The sequence below is a fragment of the Erpetoichthys calabaricus genome, chromosome 2, assembly GCF_900747795.2.
Source record: "Erpetoichthys calabaricus chromosome 2, fErpCal1.3, whole genome shotgun sequence".
NCBI classification, from domain to species: Eukaryota; Metazoa; Chordata; class Cladistia; order Polypteriformes; family Polypteridae; genus Erpetoichthys; species Erpetoichthys calabaricus.
Genome location: NC_041395.2, coordinates 301,188,725 through 301,204,052, shown reverse-complemented (window position 1 = coordinate 301,204,052; position 15,328 = coordinate 301,188,725). Strand labels below are relative to the sequence as shown.

Here is a 15,328-nt window from a genome sequence, read left to right as displayed (position 1 = left end):
AAGTTAAGCAGATGCTTGACCAGGGTGTAATACAAAAAAGCCATAGTAAATGGTGTATTGTAGTTGTTAAGGTTCCTATATGATTTTATGTAGACTTTAGTTGGTTGAATACACAAAGTTCGATACACAGCCTGTCAGAGAAGCTGGATGAAGTATTGCACATCTTTAGCTACGCTCTAACTAGTGGTTACTGGCTGGTGCCTCTCAAGTAGTCCAGGTGTGAGAAAGCTGCTTTTCTTCCTTATAATAATGGTTTGCCTGAATTTGTTCACCTCCCATTTGGACGTCACAGTGCTAGCGTAACTGTTCAGATTTTATACTTTTGAAACCTTTAGAAAGCATATCTGATCTTATTTTGTGGATTTACTTTAATTTTGAGCCTGTTAACATTCTTTACCGTTATAATATATTTTTGGTGTTAACAGTGTCTCCTGTTGTAGTGATGCGTCTCCCAGAAGGTATAATGCTTGATGTCAGGCTGTCAGCAGAACACCACTACTTAAGTTGGTCTTGCGCTGTTTACATGTTTGTGGATATATATCTTTAAGAAACTGCCTGGTGCTTAGTGGTCGTGTTCTTAGGATTACAAGCATTTTTAATTGTGAAATTTCCTGACAATGAGTTTTGATTTCTATATTAGGCTTTGGCACCTTTGTCAGACTTTGTTTTTCTCTCCTCTCATAGTCAAATCCAATCTTTTTTATTTTGCCAGTTTTTTTTTTCTTCATTGGCAGAACACTAACATTTTAGCATATGATGGATATGATATTGCAGCTCCATGCTAAATGGAGTCTGGTGTGTACCTCTGTTGTGGTGTGAAATTTTGCATACGAATTCATAAATATTGTGTATGTCTTTATTTGTAACTTAGGCAAAGCAATATGGAATTAGTGTTACATTAGTGAGAAGCATTCATGTTTACCCCCTTGGACTAAGTCAGGACAGTGAATTTTACGACAGGGTTGGGGGAAAGTGCCTAAAGCAAGTTTGGCAAATGTTTTTCTGCTGGACTCTCTCAGTCAAACCCCACAAGAAAGCCAGACTGCCTAGCTGGCAAGCTTCACCTTAACAAATGGTTTTGGGGACACGTATGAAGGTGTTCTGTGCCCCGTTGGTCTGAAGGATGTCTGTTTGGGATTGGCTTGTATCAGAAGCCTTTAAGTACCATGACGCCCTATTGGCTCTAGGGGTTGGACAGAAAATCTATAAATTTTCTTGCTTTACCCCTCTCTCTCTCTGACCAACTGATGAAAGACCATCACACACACCATGAACTGAAAAGGACAATACAATGAAGAGCACAGCTCGGCAGCCATATTGAGACAGGCATGCAGCCTGTTCTGAAGAAAGTTGACCACAAATGAGGACTTAACTAGAGACATTTTAAGTAACTAACAAGTGTGTGTGTCGCCTGAAACTAGACATGAGCATTTATCAGGTTGTATGGTTGCCATTATTCATATGTATATTGCATATTATTATTATTTATGAATATTACCAATAATACATTATTTAAATTGTAACTTAACTCCTGCTTGTCTTTTACTACACCTAATTGCCTGAGGTTATAAATGTAGAAGGGAAGGTGGAGAGAAATTATAAAGTACAATACCTTATAAACAGTGGTAAGTCTGTGAGATTTGAGGCATTCTGACAAAGGCTACACATGAATAATACAAAAGGGAAAGTAGAGTAATATATATATATATATATATAAAACAATATATAGTGTAATGGACACCATCCATGGGTGGGTGCCTCTGCCAGGATGGGCTGAGGTTTCTTACCTGGCTGTGAGGCCAATCATCCAGTGGAATAAAAAAGAAAGGCAAGAAATGGCCTGCCTTGGCCAGAAGGTAGGCAAGAGAAGTGTGTATGCTGGCATCCCAGCTGGAATGGTCCTAAGATACTGGGAAACCAGGATAATTAAGAGACAGAGGGAGAAAATCTGCGTTGATTATTAGCTCCCCCAATGCACGAAAGGGCAGCATCCCTGGGCTTTGGTACCCATTCAGACACCTGCAGGGTATGCTGGGAAATAAATAATAATAATAAAGTTATATGGGCGTCACCTCTTGGGTTCGATGGGTGCTGCCAAGGGGTGCTGCAGAGTTTTTCAGCCCCAACTTTAGAAAGAAAGAAAGAAAGAAAGAAAGAAAGAAAGAAAGAAAGAAAGAAAGAAAGAAAGAAAGAAAGAAAGAAAGATGTAAATTGTGATTGTGCAACCTTGGATAAGAAGCCTGTGAAAGGTATTTGGGTTGTAATAAATCTTAATGTTTGAACCGAGAATTGTGTCTGTGTGGTTCTGTGTGTGCCCCCTACAGGTCAGGTCACTATAGATACAGTATATATTTGTGTGTGTGTGTGTGTGTGTGTGTGTGTGTGTGTGTGTATGGTACATATTGGGTCCCTGCCTCACCCCATTGTTCAATTCGAGTTCTAATGCTGCCCATCTACTTTGTTCCTGGTAAAAAAAAAATCCCTATTGCTTTATTTGGATAACTTCCCTGTGGAACTTTCTTCATTAATTCTTTATTTATTCTTTTATGCCAGAATTAATAAATGTATCTTTAAAGTGTACCAGCAGTAACTCAACTAAAACAATATTTCCCATAAATGGCAAATTTATTATATTTTTGTATGTCAGCTACAAAAAAAAATTTGCATTTCGCTTTTTTTATCTGAGATTTGCAATGATTTCTTGCTCAGTTATGCAATCATGTTAACTGAAAATGAAGGAATGAGAGTTACATCTGTCTACTATTTAAACAAAAAAAATGTTTATTGACTCATGAAGTAGTTTTTTCCTGACTTGACAAATCTTTATTGTGAGGCCTTAGCTTTGCCAACTTATCTCTGCACACATTCTCAGACCTGAACCTAAGTAGCAAAGCCTGTCAGAAGCTAAAAATTAAGCTTAAATTTTTCAGTGGACACATACAGACACAGAAGATGAGTGTATTGCACCTTTGGGTGAGCAGATATCACATTGATGAGTGAGTTGAAGAGTATATTTATTCATGTCGTATGGCATTTACAAAATCCGGCAATGGGTCCATTATCCATCTTGCTTAATCCAGGTCTGGGTCAATTGGATGGGGAGTCCTATCCTTGGAGCAAGGTAGGAAACAAAAGTCTGTCACAGGGTTCACTCGTACACACCCACAAACAGGGCCAATGTCAAGGCGAGAGCTAACATAACACACGTGTTTTGGGATGTGGGAGAAAAACTGGAGTAACCACCGTGAAACACACGCACACAGTGATCATGCAGACTCATAGATTCTTGTGTTTTCACTGCTGGGTGAAGGTTAAGCGTCTCACTTTGTAGTGTAGATTGGTATCACAGGGACTGTCCCCAAGCATATGACATTGATCCCTTGCATCACAGGCTCTGTGGGTTTTAGTTTAGTTTCATAGTGATGGAAGCTCAGGAGACTCAGAGTGAGATAATAAACTCGAGTGTAATTTTATCTCAGGTTAGAGTGGTGGTGCATTGATTGGTACTGCTGCCTCACAGCTCGGCCCAACATGGTTGGCAGACACTTCCCAAGACCTCAGGGACGCTTAAAAGACCATTGCACCATTATAATCCACTTTAATGCATTTTGCTATGTTCACCAGCATTCACAAACATATCCACATTTTTGCCAAAACTCAAGGCGGGGTTCACTCATCACTAGTGCTAACAAGTAAAGACACTTAGAGATTTCATTCCTTTTCTAACTAATAGCACAGCAGAGGCTTATGTTGACGCACATTATGTTTTATATTAGTGTGTAGCCACTAGAAGGTGTACCAGCCCCCTAAACCCCATACACGACTACACCAGGACAGTCCCATGTTCAACCAAAAGTTATTTTTATTGGCAAACAGTACCTCAGTAGTACCTTTCCAATCCTTTTCTTTTCTATCCACTCTTCCCATGCAAGTGTTGTCCAGCCCTTCTCCTGACTCTGACTCCCCAGGTCAAGTGGAGGGCTCCTCTTTTAAAGCCTGACATGAGAGTGCTTCCAGTGCACAAACTATTGCACTTCCAGGTCAGACAGGACCATAACGGTCCTTGTGCCATCAATATCTGACAGCTCGCCCTGGTGGGTCCCACAGAACCCAACAGGACAGTCTCATGGGACGCAAACTCCCAACCCGCCCTGCAGATGTCCATACTGGGGGTTGCCAGATGGGATGCTGTCACCCAGAGTATGGGGGGACGCACTGGCCATAGCACCCAGTCAATCATTAGCCTGTGCTTCCAGGCTCCCAAGGCTATCCAGTGTGTTCTTCCGTAGCTGCTGGGGGGCCAGCCTCAGTGTAGCCGCTGCTGCAGCGTCCTTCTGTAACCACATCCTGGCATGGAAGGGGAATATCACAGCTCCCTCGCTGTCCTTCCTCTGTCATGGCTATCTGGCCGGGTAAAGGAATGGGGTCCATTCCTACTGGGTTGCCGATCCATCCCTCACAAATTAAAAGTTAATGATAAAAAAGCATATGGTACAGTATAATAAATAATAACAAACATGCAAACATTTTGGCAATCATAGATCATTCAGAATCATTTCTTTTCATTTTCAAAATAGCACATTGAGTTTTGAAAGTCCCCAAAGTTCAACCAAGTTCTACCTAATTTTAATTTACTCCTTTTTCCTTGTAACTTTTTCTTTGAACTTTGATCTACACCCTGTGTATGAAAATGTGCTATAGAAAGAATTGTTGTTACTATCTGCTACATCGCTTTCTAACTTTTTCCACATATCTGGAGTTCTCCATGTGACGTTGAAAGACTTTGAGAAAATTCCCTTCATCTTTTTTTTTTCCATTTCCCTGTGTTCTAGCTAAAGAAGTCATTTTAACGTAACAGGCACTACTCTAACTCTTTTCTAACTACTCTCCATCACATCACATTTTAATTTCTGAGTATAAGCATCACTGTATTAAGGCTACCTAACTATAATATTTATTATCTTTCAGAAACAGACCTAATCTTAGGTTTTATTCCATCCATTTGTTTTAATATCAGGGCCTATCCTGGCCACTTGGGGCATGGCAACAGTGTTCGTTTCTTATATATAAACGTCTATGCATGGAAGTGTGTCTGTCTGTCTGTCCGGTCCGGAAGTGAGAGGTGGATTCGGGGTAAGGGCTCCACTGCAGAGGAAACAGAAAACTCACTTAGCCGCTAATAACACAAGCGGGGTCAGCATGTCAGCAAAACGAAACCTCAGAAGAAAGACAATGTCGCTTAGCCGCTAACATCGGTGAAACAGTATCCCTTTTACTTTTCCTCCCGCCGTTAATACACAAGTGATGCGTGCGCGTTGACAAAACAAAACCTCCAAAGAAAGACAAAGTCGCTTAGCCACTAACACCGACAAAACAGTATCCCTTTTACTTTTCCTCCCGCCGTCAATACACAAGTGAGGCCAGCACATCGATAAAACAAAACCTCAGAAGAAAGGCAGAGTCACTTAGCCGCTAACATCGGTGAAATGGTATGCCTTTTACTTTTCCTCCCGCAGTCAATACACAAGTGGGGTCAGCACATCAGCAAAACAAAACCTCCACAGAAAGACAAAGTCACTTAGCCACTAACACCGACAAAACGGTATCCATTTTACTTTTCCTCATGCCACTAATGCACAAGTGATGCAAGCGCATTGCCAAAACGAAATCTCCTAGGAGAGAGACGCCCAGAGAAGTTCTTTTCAACTACCTGACATCTCTACATTTCAGTTTTTTTCTGATGATTTCAATAGTTTCTAGGACCCCAGGCTTTTTACAGCACGGGCTTACACAGCTAGTATATTATAATATTAACCTATCATTTGAGTTCTGTTAAAGTTGTCATTTTTTGATGTGGTCTGTATTGTTCACTGAGAACAAACAGAAACTGACGGACAGATTCATTTAGGGTATAATAAGTTTTCTGGACTTTGCTGATGTACAATAAAGAACTTACATCTAAAAACATAAGAAACTGAGACGCTCCATTCCATTAAGTTGGCAGGCTTGGCTAATAGTGAAACTGTCCTAATGTCAGCCATTGCGGTTTCCCTCAGAAAGTTCAAACAAATTGAAAATGAAATGCAAATGGTCTTTTCTGAAGGCTGTTGTGATGCTTGTTCATACGTATGTACTGTTCAGACCGGTAGCATGAACAAGCGATGAAGGATAACGGCTACCTCCTCGGTGTCACTGTGTGCCTCTGACTAAGTCTTTAATCTGTCTCCGTTTATATTCAAAAGTGCACAGAAACCACTTAAGGATGACTTTCACAATAAGAGGTGCTTTATACAATAAAACGATCACCTTCATAAAATGTTTCATTTTATTGTAAAAGAATGTGATTATTGTTAAAGAAAATCTGAGCTCATTAGATCCAGTTCGCCTATCATTTTACAAAATGACAGTTTAGTAAGGGAAAATGGGGAAGTTTATAATTTGGTGAGAATATTAGTTTGTCTAATTACACAGCTGCGATGTCACATGGAGCCCTTCTATAAAGGGACAACATTTGCACCAGACATGTACCTTCACAATTAAATGACAACAAGTGATTAAATGAGGACACAGATTTACTTTCCTTCTCACTTCCACATATTTTTCCCTTTTAAATGCAGAAAGTGTGGCTTGTTGGCTTGGGTGATGGATTGTGAACTGTGAGGGTGCCAGGTCAGTTGCCATGACTGAATGAGTCTTTATGTAACACTTAATAAGTCAATCAAATATGCTCAATAAATGCAATGATTAAAGCACCCCAGTAAAGTTTCTTTGAATGGTGTTCACTGTAACAAGCACTATGTCAATCCGTCAATCAGTCATTTTCCAACCGCTATATCCTAACACAGGGTCACGGGACTGCTAGAGCCAATCCCAGCCAGCACAGGGCACAAGGCAGGAAAAAATCCCGGGCATGATGCCAGCCCACCGCAGGGCACACACACTAGGGACAATTTAGGATTGCCAATGCACCTAACCCGCATGTCTTTAGACTGTGAGAGGAAACCAGAGCACACCCATGGGGAGAACATGCAAACTCCACGCAGGGAGGACCCAGGAAGCGAACCCGGGTCCCCTAACTGCGAGGCAGCAGCGCTACCCACTGCGCCACCGTGCTGCCCACAATCCACAAGGTAGTTGGTTTAATTCTAAATGGAGTCTGAATTTCTTATCCCGAGCACATTGCCATCCTGCCCGTGATCAAACTGTAGAAATGCTGATGCAATTGTAGTATACTGATAAAGTTGGGCAGCGTTTATTATAAAAGGCACTATATCAAACCGCAAGGTGCTAGTTCGGCCCCAGCCACTGACTCTGAGAAAGTCATATTTCTTCTGTAGAAACAAGAATGCAGTTGCTTCATACATTAAGTGGCTTCTGTGGTCTTTAATGTAAAAGACACCAGATTAAAAACTGTCTTATCGTGCCAGCGCTCCAGCTCCACAAGCATGGACACAATTGTCCAATACTAGGTTTAGCATCTTTGGGTGATGTTCACTATCTGAGGCACCACATCACACAAGAAGTCTACAGATTTAACCCTGACACCAACTTGCTTTGTGACCCTGACTCTGTCATTTATCTTACCAGTGCTAGAAATATGAAACTATGGAAACATTTAAAGTATATTAGTGAAGCTTTTGGATGATGTGTTCAAATTGTGGAAATAATGGAAATAATTCTGCTTCATCAGTTAAGCACTTTGAGAGGATCTTCTCCATTGCAAAATCGTAAGGCTGACAGTTTAGTCGTAACTTGTTTCACGGTGTCACTTTCAACACTGCGGGGGCACCAACTGTAAATGTAAATAAGGAGTTTCCCAATGCTGGGAATAGACAGTGTTCACTTTGAAAGGCGCTATATTGAACCACATAGTTGGTGGTTTAGTCCCAACCACAGACTCCCTGTGTCTGCCTTTCCCTGCTGCCTGCACAAAGACTGATTCATTTGACATGTACTAGTAAAGCTTCTTTGGATAGTGTTCCCCATGATAGGCACTATATAGTGTGGTTCAGTTTCTATCAGTGCCTCGCTCGATTCGAAATGATTCAGTTATCAAGCCAGTGCTCTGGAAGTAAACACTTGAGAATAATCTTATAATTGTCTTTAGACGGCGTTCACTGTATTAATCCAGAAGTTGTCCGCTGGCTGTTAACTTCATTTGTGACACAGAGTGAGCCTTTGAACTTGCCGAATTTTTCTTATGAACTTGTTGTCTTTAAGTTGCTTTAAAACAATTTGCCATTTAATAAATATTCAATATGAATGAAATCCAGCCAGCTGTCCTGCGTATGAAATTCCTTTTAACACACCTGAAAAAAATCTAAAATGCAAACTACCCGCTAATGTCTTGGAGAATGAATCCCCTTTTACTGAGTGAATTGACATCTGTAAAGTATAACTTTGGACAAGGCTTACATATTTACAAGTACTACAGCCAATTACAACTGACAAACTCTAACTTCTGTAGGAATAACCAAAGCAGACTGTCTCTAGAAGAAGTGGCCAAAAGATTTGAGACAACTCACCGCAGAGAGACACGAGCATCAAGCCCCAGTGAAGCAGCATGGCAGATGACGCCTGTCTCCGCTGCCTGCTGTGTGCGCTGTCAGACAGTAAGTGAGCGAGAGAGAGAGAGAGAGAGTGTGCTGTGGGCGAGCTGGTGAGTCCTGTGGCCCAGCGGTGCTTCAGCTCTGATTGGCCGCAGCAGAGCCTCCTCTTACACAAGCAGGGAGGAACTGGAGAGGCTGAAGGCAGGCACAGAGTTTTGTCAAGGATTTTCTCACCTGGCTGGTTAAATAATGACTTTATTTTGTATAAGGCATTTGATACCGTCGGTTTCAATGAGGGAGAGCAAAAAAGAAAGTGCTAAACTAATTAAAAAATGAGGTGAAAATAAAGCAAAAATATGCAGGGTCTTCAAAGGGTTTTTTTCAGTTTTTAATATAGTAAAATAGATTTCTCCTACTGCTGAGCCGTTCCCAGGACTTTGGTCCAAAGCCCAGCCTGGTCACTGTCTGTGTGGAGTTTGCATGTTCTCCTTGTGTCTGGACTGTATGTTCTCCCACATAACCTGTGTGTTAATTACCCAACTGTGAATGAATGAGTGTATTCAATGGAGGACTGACATCTCACCCAGGACTGGTTTACTTGGTGCTGTTGGGTTAGGCTACAATGCCCAAAAACCCTGCAATGGAAAAAATGCATAAATAGATTCATAAAGCTTTAGGGCAGGGGTGTCGAACTCCAGGCCTGGGGGGCCGCAGTGGCTGCAGGTTTTCATTCTAACCCTTTTCCTAATCAGTGAGTAGTTTTCACTGCTAATTAACTCCTTTTCCCTTCATTTCAATAGCCCTGTTTTTAAGGATTCAGTGCTCTGAATTGATTTGTTTCTTCATTAAATGACAGCCAAACAGAAATGAGACATGAAACGAGCCAACAGATGACCAACTAAACTGGGATTTCAAACTCCAACCAATTTCACTCCAACCAGTCTCTCAATGACAAGCTGATTCTTGCTGTTAATTAAGCCTGTTATTTAATTCAATGGCTTGTTGCTGCTCTCATTCTGCCACAGCAGACATTTCCAAATCTGTTGATTTTTCTGTTGTTTTTCTGTCATATGGTGGCTTGTTTAATGTCTCATTATTGTTTGGCTACTAATTAAGGAAAAAGAGACAATTATGGGGCCTGAGTCAAGCTAATTTAAACTAAAGCAAAAGAAGTTAATCAGCAGTAAGAACGGCTCACTAATGAAGAAGATGGTTAGAATGAAAACATGCAGCCACTGCGGCCCTCGAGGACCGGAGTTCGACACCTGTGGTCTAGGGGAATAAAGACAACTAGTGGATGCCTCCCTGTGTTTCTTGTTTGCCCTGTAGTACTAGGCTGTTATACCGTGTTAGCCATTGTGAATGTAGTGAGAAGTCAAGCAAAATGACTCCTTTTATTGGCTGAGTTGCCTTGAAAGTTTGCACATTGTTATCTTTTTAGTTAGCCAATAAAAGATGTCATTTCACTTGTTTACCCTGGAAATAAGTAAAAGACTGGAATATGGTGATCTGGGGGTTTGTCAGAAATTAGAACATTAGAAAAGTTTTGGCAAGAACAGGCCATTCACCCTAAGAAAGCTCACAAATCCTGTCCATCTAATTTCGCCAAAATAGCATCCAGTGAAATTTGAAAGTCCCTACATGTCAGCTGTCTACCACACTACTTGGTAATTTATTCCATGGATGGTTCTTAGTAGGGTGGCACGGTGGTGCAGTGGGTAGTGCTGCTGCCTCGCAGTTGGGAGACCTGGGGACCTGGGTTCACTTCCCGGGTCCTCCCTGTGTGGAGTTTGCATGTTCTCCCCATGTCTGCGTGGGTTTCCTCCCACAGTCCAAAGACATGCAGGTTAGGTGGATTGACGATTCTAAATTGGCCCTAGTGTGTGTGTGTTTGTGTGTGTCCTGCAGTGGGTTGGCACCCTGCCCGGGATTGGTTCCTGTGTTGGCTGGGATGTGTTCGGATTCAGCAGGTTGGAAAATGGATGGATGGTTCATAGTATGACGAAAACTTTCTAATATTTGTGCAAAATTTACCCTTAACAAGTTTCTAACTGTGCCCTTGTTCTTGTTATGGCATACAAACATAAGGAATGTGGCAAGCTAGAGGAGACCATTCAGTTCATTTATTTAACTAACAGCTAAGATATTCCAGTATCACATCCAGACAATTCGGCTTGTGCCTCATCTACAGTATATGTCTCACTAGTTTGTTCCAGGCTTCCACAACTAAAAAAAATATTTTAAAGCAACAGCCTGCATCTAGTGTACCAATTCCTTTCATAATTTTAAACACTCCCATAATGTCACCACTTAAGCTCTGCTTGACTAAACACCATTCATTTCACTTATTTCAAGGGTGTTTGGCATCCCATCTAGATATGGTTCCTGAACACACTGCCATTGAAACCAGATTTTGAAAATTACTTTTGTGTTTGTATGCCACTTTTTATCCAACAAGAGTGAAAGGGAAGGTCTGCAGGATGGTAGTGAGACCAGCTATGTTATATGGGTTGGAGACGGTGGCACTGACCAGAAAGCAGGAGACAGAGCTGGAGGTGGCAGAGTTAAAGATGCTAAGATTTGCACTGGGTGTGACGAGGATGGACAGGATTAGAAATGAGTACATTAGAGGGTCAGCTCAAGTTGGACATTTGGGAGACAAAGTCAGAAAGGCAAGATTACGTTGGTTTGGACATGTGCAGAGGAGAGATGCTGGGTATATTGGGAGAAGGATGATAAGGATAGAGCTGCCAGGGAAGAGGAAAAGAGGAAGACCTAAGAGAAGGTTTATGGATGTGGTGAGAGAGGACATGCAGGTGATGGGTGTAAGAACAAGATGCAGAGGACAGAAAGATATGGAAGAAGATGATCTGCTGTGGCAACCCCTAACGGGAGCAGCCGAAAGAAGAAGTGTAAATCTTTTAGCATGAACACGTCATTCAGCCCAACAAATCTCACCAATCCCGTCCACCTAATTTCTCCAAAATAACATCCAGTGAAATTTTGAAGGTCCCTACATGTCAGCTGTCTACCACACTACTTGGAAAAATCAGGAAGCAGTGCAATTGTTTATATATTTTTTACTTTTAATGCTGAATTAGGATAAGTGACTTGCTCAGTATTACACAGTGAGTCACAGGTAGGAACTGAAGTACCACCTTTGGGATTCAAGCGCCCAGCTCGCCAGCCACGGCAATGCACTGCCAGATTAACGGCTGACATTCAAGCAGCAGACATGAATGGTAGGCTGCACCTGACCACAGCAAATACTTTACAGAAATGAGCAATTTCACTTCTTCGTTTTTAATAACATTGTACACCTTTCTCAACACGTTTTCACTTTGTCATTATGGGTTATTGAGTGTAGATTGATGGGCTAAAAAGTACTTTTGTATATATAAAATTAAATTCATAGCGCAATAAAGTGTGCATAAAGTAAAGAGGCCTGGATACTTTCTGAGTGTATTGTAGGTCTGTCTGTTCTCAATAGGGATCATTTTTTTTGGCTTCTGAGTGTCACTTATCTCTATTGGTAATAGATCAGATCAGATCAGATTAGATTAGATAAACTTTATTCATTCCACATGAAAATTCAGATGCATACAGCAACAGAAACAAAGATACAGACTCACAGGACAGATAATACAGCCAATCAAATAATAAGTAAATAAATGTACTGTATATTGTGCAGAAATTTCAAAATGAACTTAAAGAGTACATTGGGAGGAAGCATTGAATTGCCCGATAGCATTGGGCAGAAAAGACCCCCAGTGATGCTTCTTAGCCATAGTGAAATGAGCCTGTGGCTTAAAGTATTCCAAGACAGCGCCTCCTGGAGGGGATTGAAAGGATTTTTCATGATGGCATCCAATTTTGCCACCATCCTCTTTTTCATAGTGTGTCTAGGGTTCGTCCTGTGATGGAGTAGGCTTTCCAGATAAGTCTTTTCAGGCATTGTGCTTCTCTTGACCTCAAGTTGCTTCCCCAGGAGACTGCAGCGTAAAAAAAACATACTGGTTACTATGGACTGGTAGAACATTTCCAGCAGATTGCTGCACACATCAAAAGACCTGAGTCTCCTTAGGAAGTCCAGTCTGCTCTGGCCTTTCTTGTACAGCGCCACAGTTTTGTCAGACCAGTCCAATTTGTTGTTTATGTGAACCCCCAGGCACTTGTAGCTGTGCACCACTTCTATGTCCTCCTCCTGGATGGTGACAGGTTTCAGAGGCTCTTTGGAAGTCCACCACCAGCTCTGTTGTCCTGCTGATGTTGAGTTGAAGGTTGTTGTCCCTGCACCGCAAGACCGCATCCTGCACAAACTACCTGTACTCTAACTCATCTCCATTTGTGAAAGAAACAGCCAAACACACAACAAAGGTTTGGGGCAGCCACCCGTATAGTTTCCCTGGCTGCAAAATGCTTTAAAGTAGAGTACAATGTGTACAGGTTAGAGTCCAAAACAGAGCTGTTTAAGTATGGAGGATGAGGGTTTTTATAGCTGGTTCACAGGAAGTGACGTCCTCGGGGCCGGGACAGGAGGGATTTCTCGTGCTAAGTCTGCGGAGAGAAAAGAGAGAGCCTTAGTGCACCCCACCGCCCCCTGGCCTGCCGTGGAATTGTCATTTCCTGGTCCCTTTGGTTGACTCCCAAGCGCACGTGTGTGACACATCTAAATGCAGCCTATGATTTAATTTTGATTTTTGATTTGATATACTTCATTAATCCTTGAAGGGAAATTACCTTTTTGCATGACCTTTGAGGGTCGGTGCCCCAGGAGCATTTTTCAGGTTAAGGGCCTTGCTGAAGGGCCCATAAAAGTAGTATGCCTTCTGGCAGTAATGATGGAGGAGTCATCTGAACATTTCTGAAGATGGAAAGCACTGGTATTGTGCTGGAGTTCAGTTGTGTAGATGGTAAACAGGAAGGGAGACAGGACAGTTCCCTAAGGTGCTCTAGCATTTGTGAGTGCTGAAGTCGGAAAACAACGAGATAAACACCAATTTAAAATTAAAAGCAATTTCTTTATTCTTTATACCTGGTGAGTTAGAGAGATTGTGAGACTGCCCCCCCATGCATCCGAAGAGACTGGAGTCCCCCACCCACAAAAGCTCAGTGCCACTGGCTGGTCAGAACAGACAGTCTTGCTTAAAAGAAAAAAATCCTCTTTATATTAACCTAGCTTATTCATTAGCCAAAGAGAGAACAGAAAAAAACATAACAGTTCATTTTGAGGTCATACATAAATTAGGGTTACATCTTTAATTTATGACATTTAGGAGTACAGAAAAACAAAGCAGTACCAGGCGCCTACATTATCTAAAGACTGTGACCTTCTCAGTACACACACAAACCCATTTTAAGCAGTTTTCTTAAAGTTCATTGCATTAGTTATAAAGATATTACATTCATATAACTTTAATATCTTCATTAGATTATATTTGTTTGATTATATTAATAATCCTTATTTATTCATTCATAAATACCAATTTTGTCTTATATTTTTAAGCAAGAGTGAAGAAAACAATCACATTGATTCATAATATGACAGGGTGTTCTGTTAATATCAAGAGGTTAGCACTTTCACATAGAAGAATTAAATCAGTCTCATATTCTGTGCATAAAAATAATTCCTTTCCTACCTAAATGCAGATCAAATCATAAAGAAGTATAAAATCATATAGATAGATAGATAGATAGATAGATAGATAGATAGATAGATAGATAGATAGATAGATAGATAGATAGATACTTTAGTAATCCCAATGGGAAATTCACATTCTTCAGCAGCAGCATACTGATACAATAAATAATATTAAATTAAAGAATGATAAAATAAAGTGGTAGGAGTGATCAATAAATAAAAATAGAAAAATAAAAGTAGAAAAGTACTAGTTCTCTGCAGCATGATTAATACAAAATACAGTTATTGGTATTTTGTGAGTTAAATACTTAGAATCATCTGCGGTGGGCTGGCTCCCTGCCCGGGGTCTGCTTCCTGCCTTACACCCTGTGTTGGCTGGGATTGGCTCCAGCAGACCCCCGCAACCATGCAGTTAGGATATAGCAAGTTGGATAATGGATGGATAGATGGATACTTATAATCATTACAGTTAATAATGTTTTTTCTGCTACCTTACATTACACACCACCATTTCTGACACGCAGTCCCTCAGCCTCACAGACTGCTCCCTGTTGGTCAGGTAGTCCATGATCCAGGAGATTGTGGGTAATATAACTAGCATATGCTCTACAGAGCCAAACAGCAAATAGAAAAATGTAGATGCAGGTAACAAATATTACATTAAACACAAGTAATTTATTACAAATGAACAAAAAATAACAAAAAGTAATAATGTAATATGGACACAAGTGTGAGTTTATTTCATACTCTCCTGCTTTAACGTGTTTTTAGCGGTGGTCATCATGACAACCCTAATGCTTCAGGGTGTAGTAATATGCAGCCTAACTGAGGAACTTAATGGCATTCTTTGAAAATCGTGTTTATTGTATGTTTGAGAATATCTGAGTGTCCACGTGTGTATGCACACTTTTAAAAGTGTGATGTGATGGATTCCCTGGCTTTGGGTTACATTTACACTGAAATGAGCACTAGAGCAGGTAAATGGTTAGTCAGGACGCACATCATGCACAGAAGGGGGTTAGTTGTACTCAGTTTTCCTGGGACCAAGCAGTCATTTCGCAACCAGAAAATTCTGGTAATAATCTGAGATCATCTGTGTTCAGCTCGAAGTTTGGCTGCCCTGCTGTGGGGGATGGCT

General features: G+C 41.1%; 1 protein-coding gene across 1 annotated transcript in view; it reads right to left on the bottom strand.

Annotated features, from left to right (window-relative positions):
• Positions 1-8,635, bottom strand: part of cusr (Copper-only SOD repeat protein) — an 89,197-nt gene extending 80,562 nt beyond the window's left edge. The window contains exon 1 of the mRNA XM_051922165.1: positions 8,526-8,635. Within this exon, the coding sequence (XP_051778125.1) occupies positions 8,526-8,565 (40 nt within the window). The 5' untranslated portion in view covers positions 8,566-8,635. The remainder of the gene's footprint in view (positions 1-8,525) is intronic.
• Positions 8,636-15,328: the final 6,693 nt, after the last annotated feature.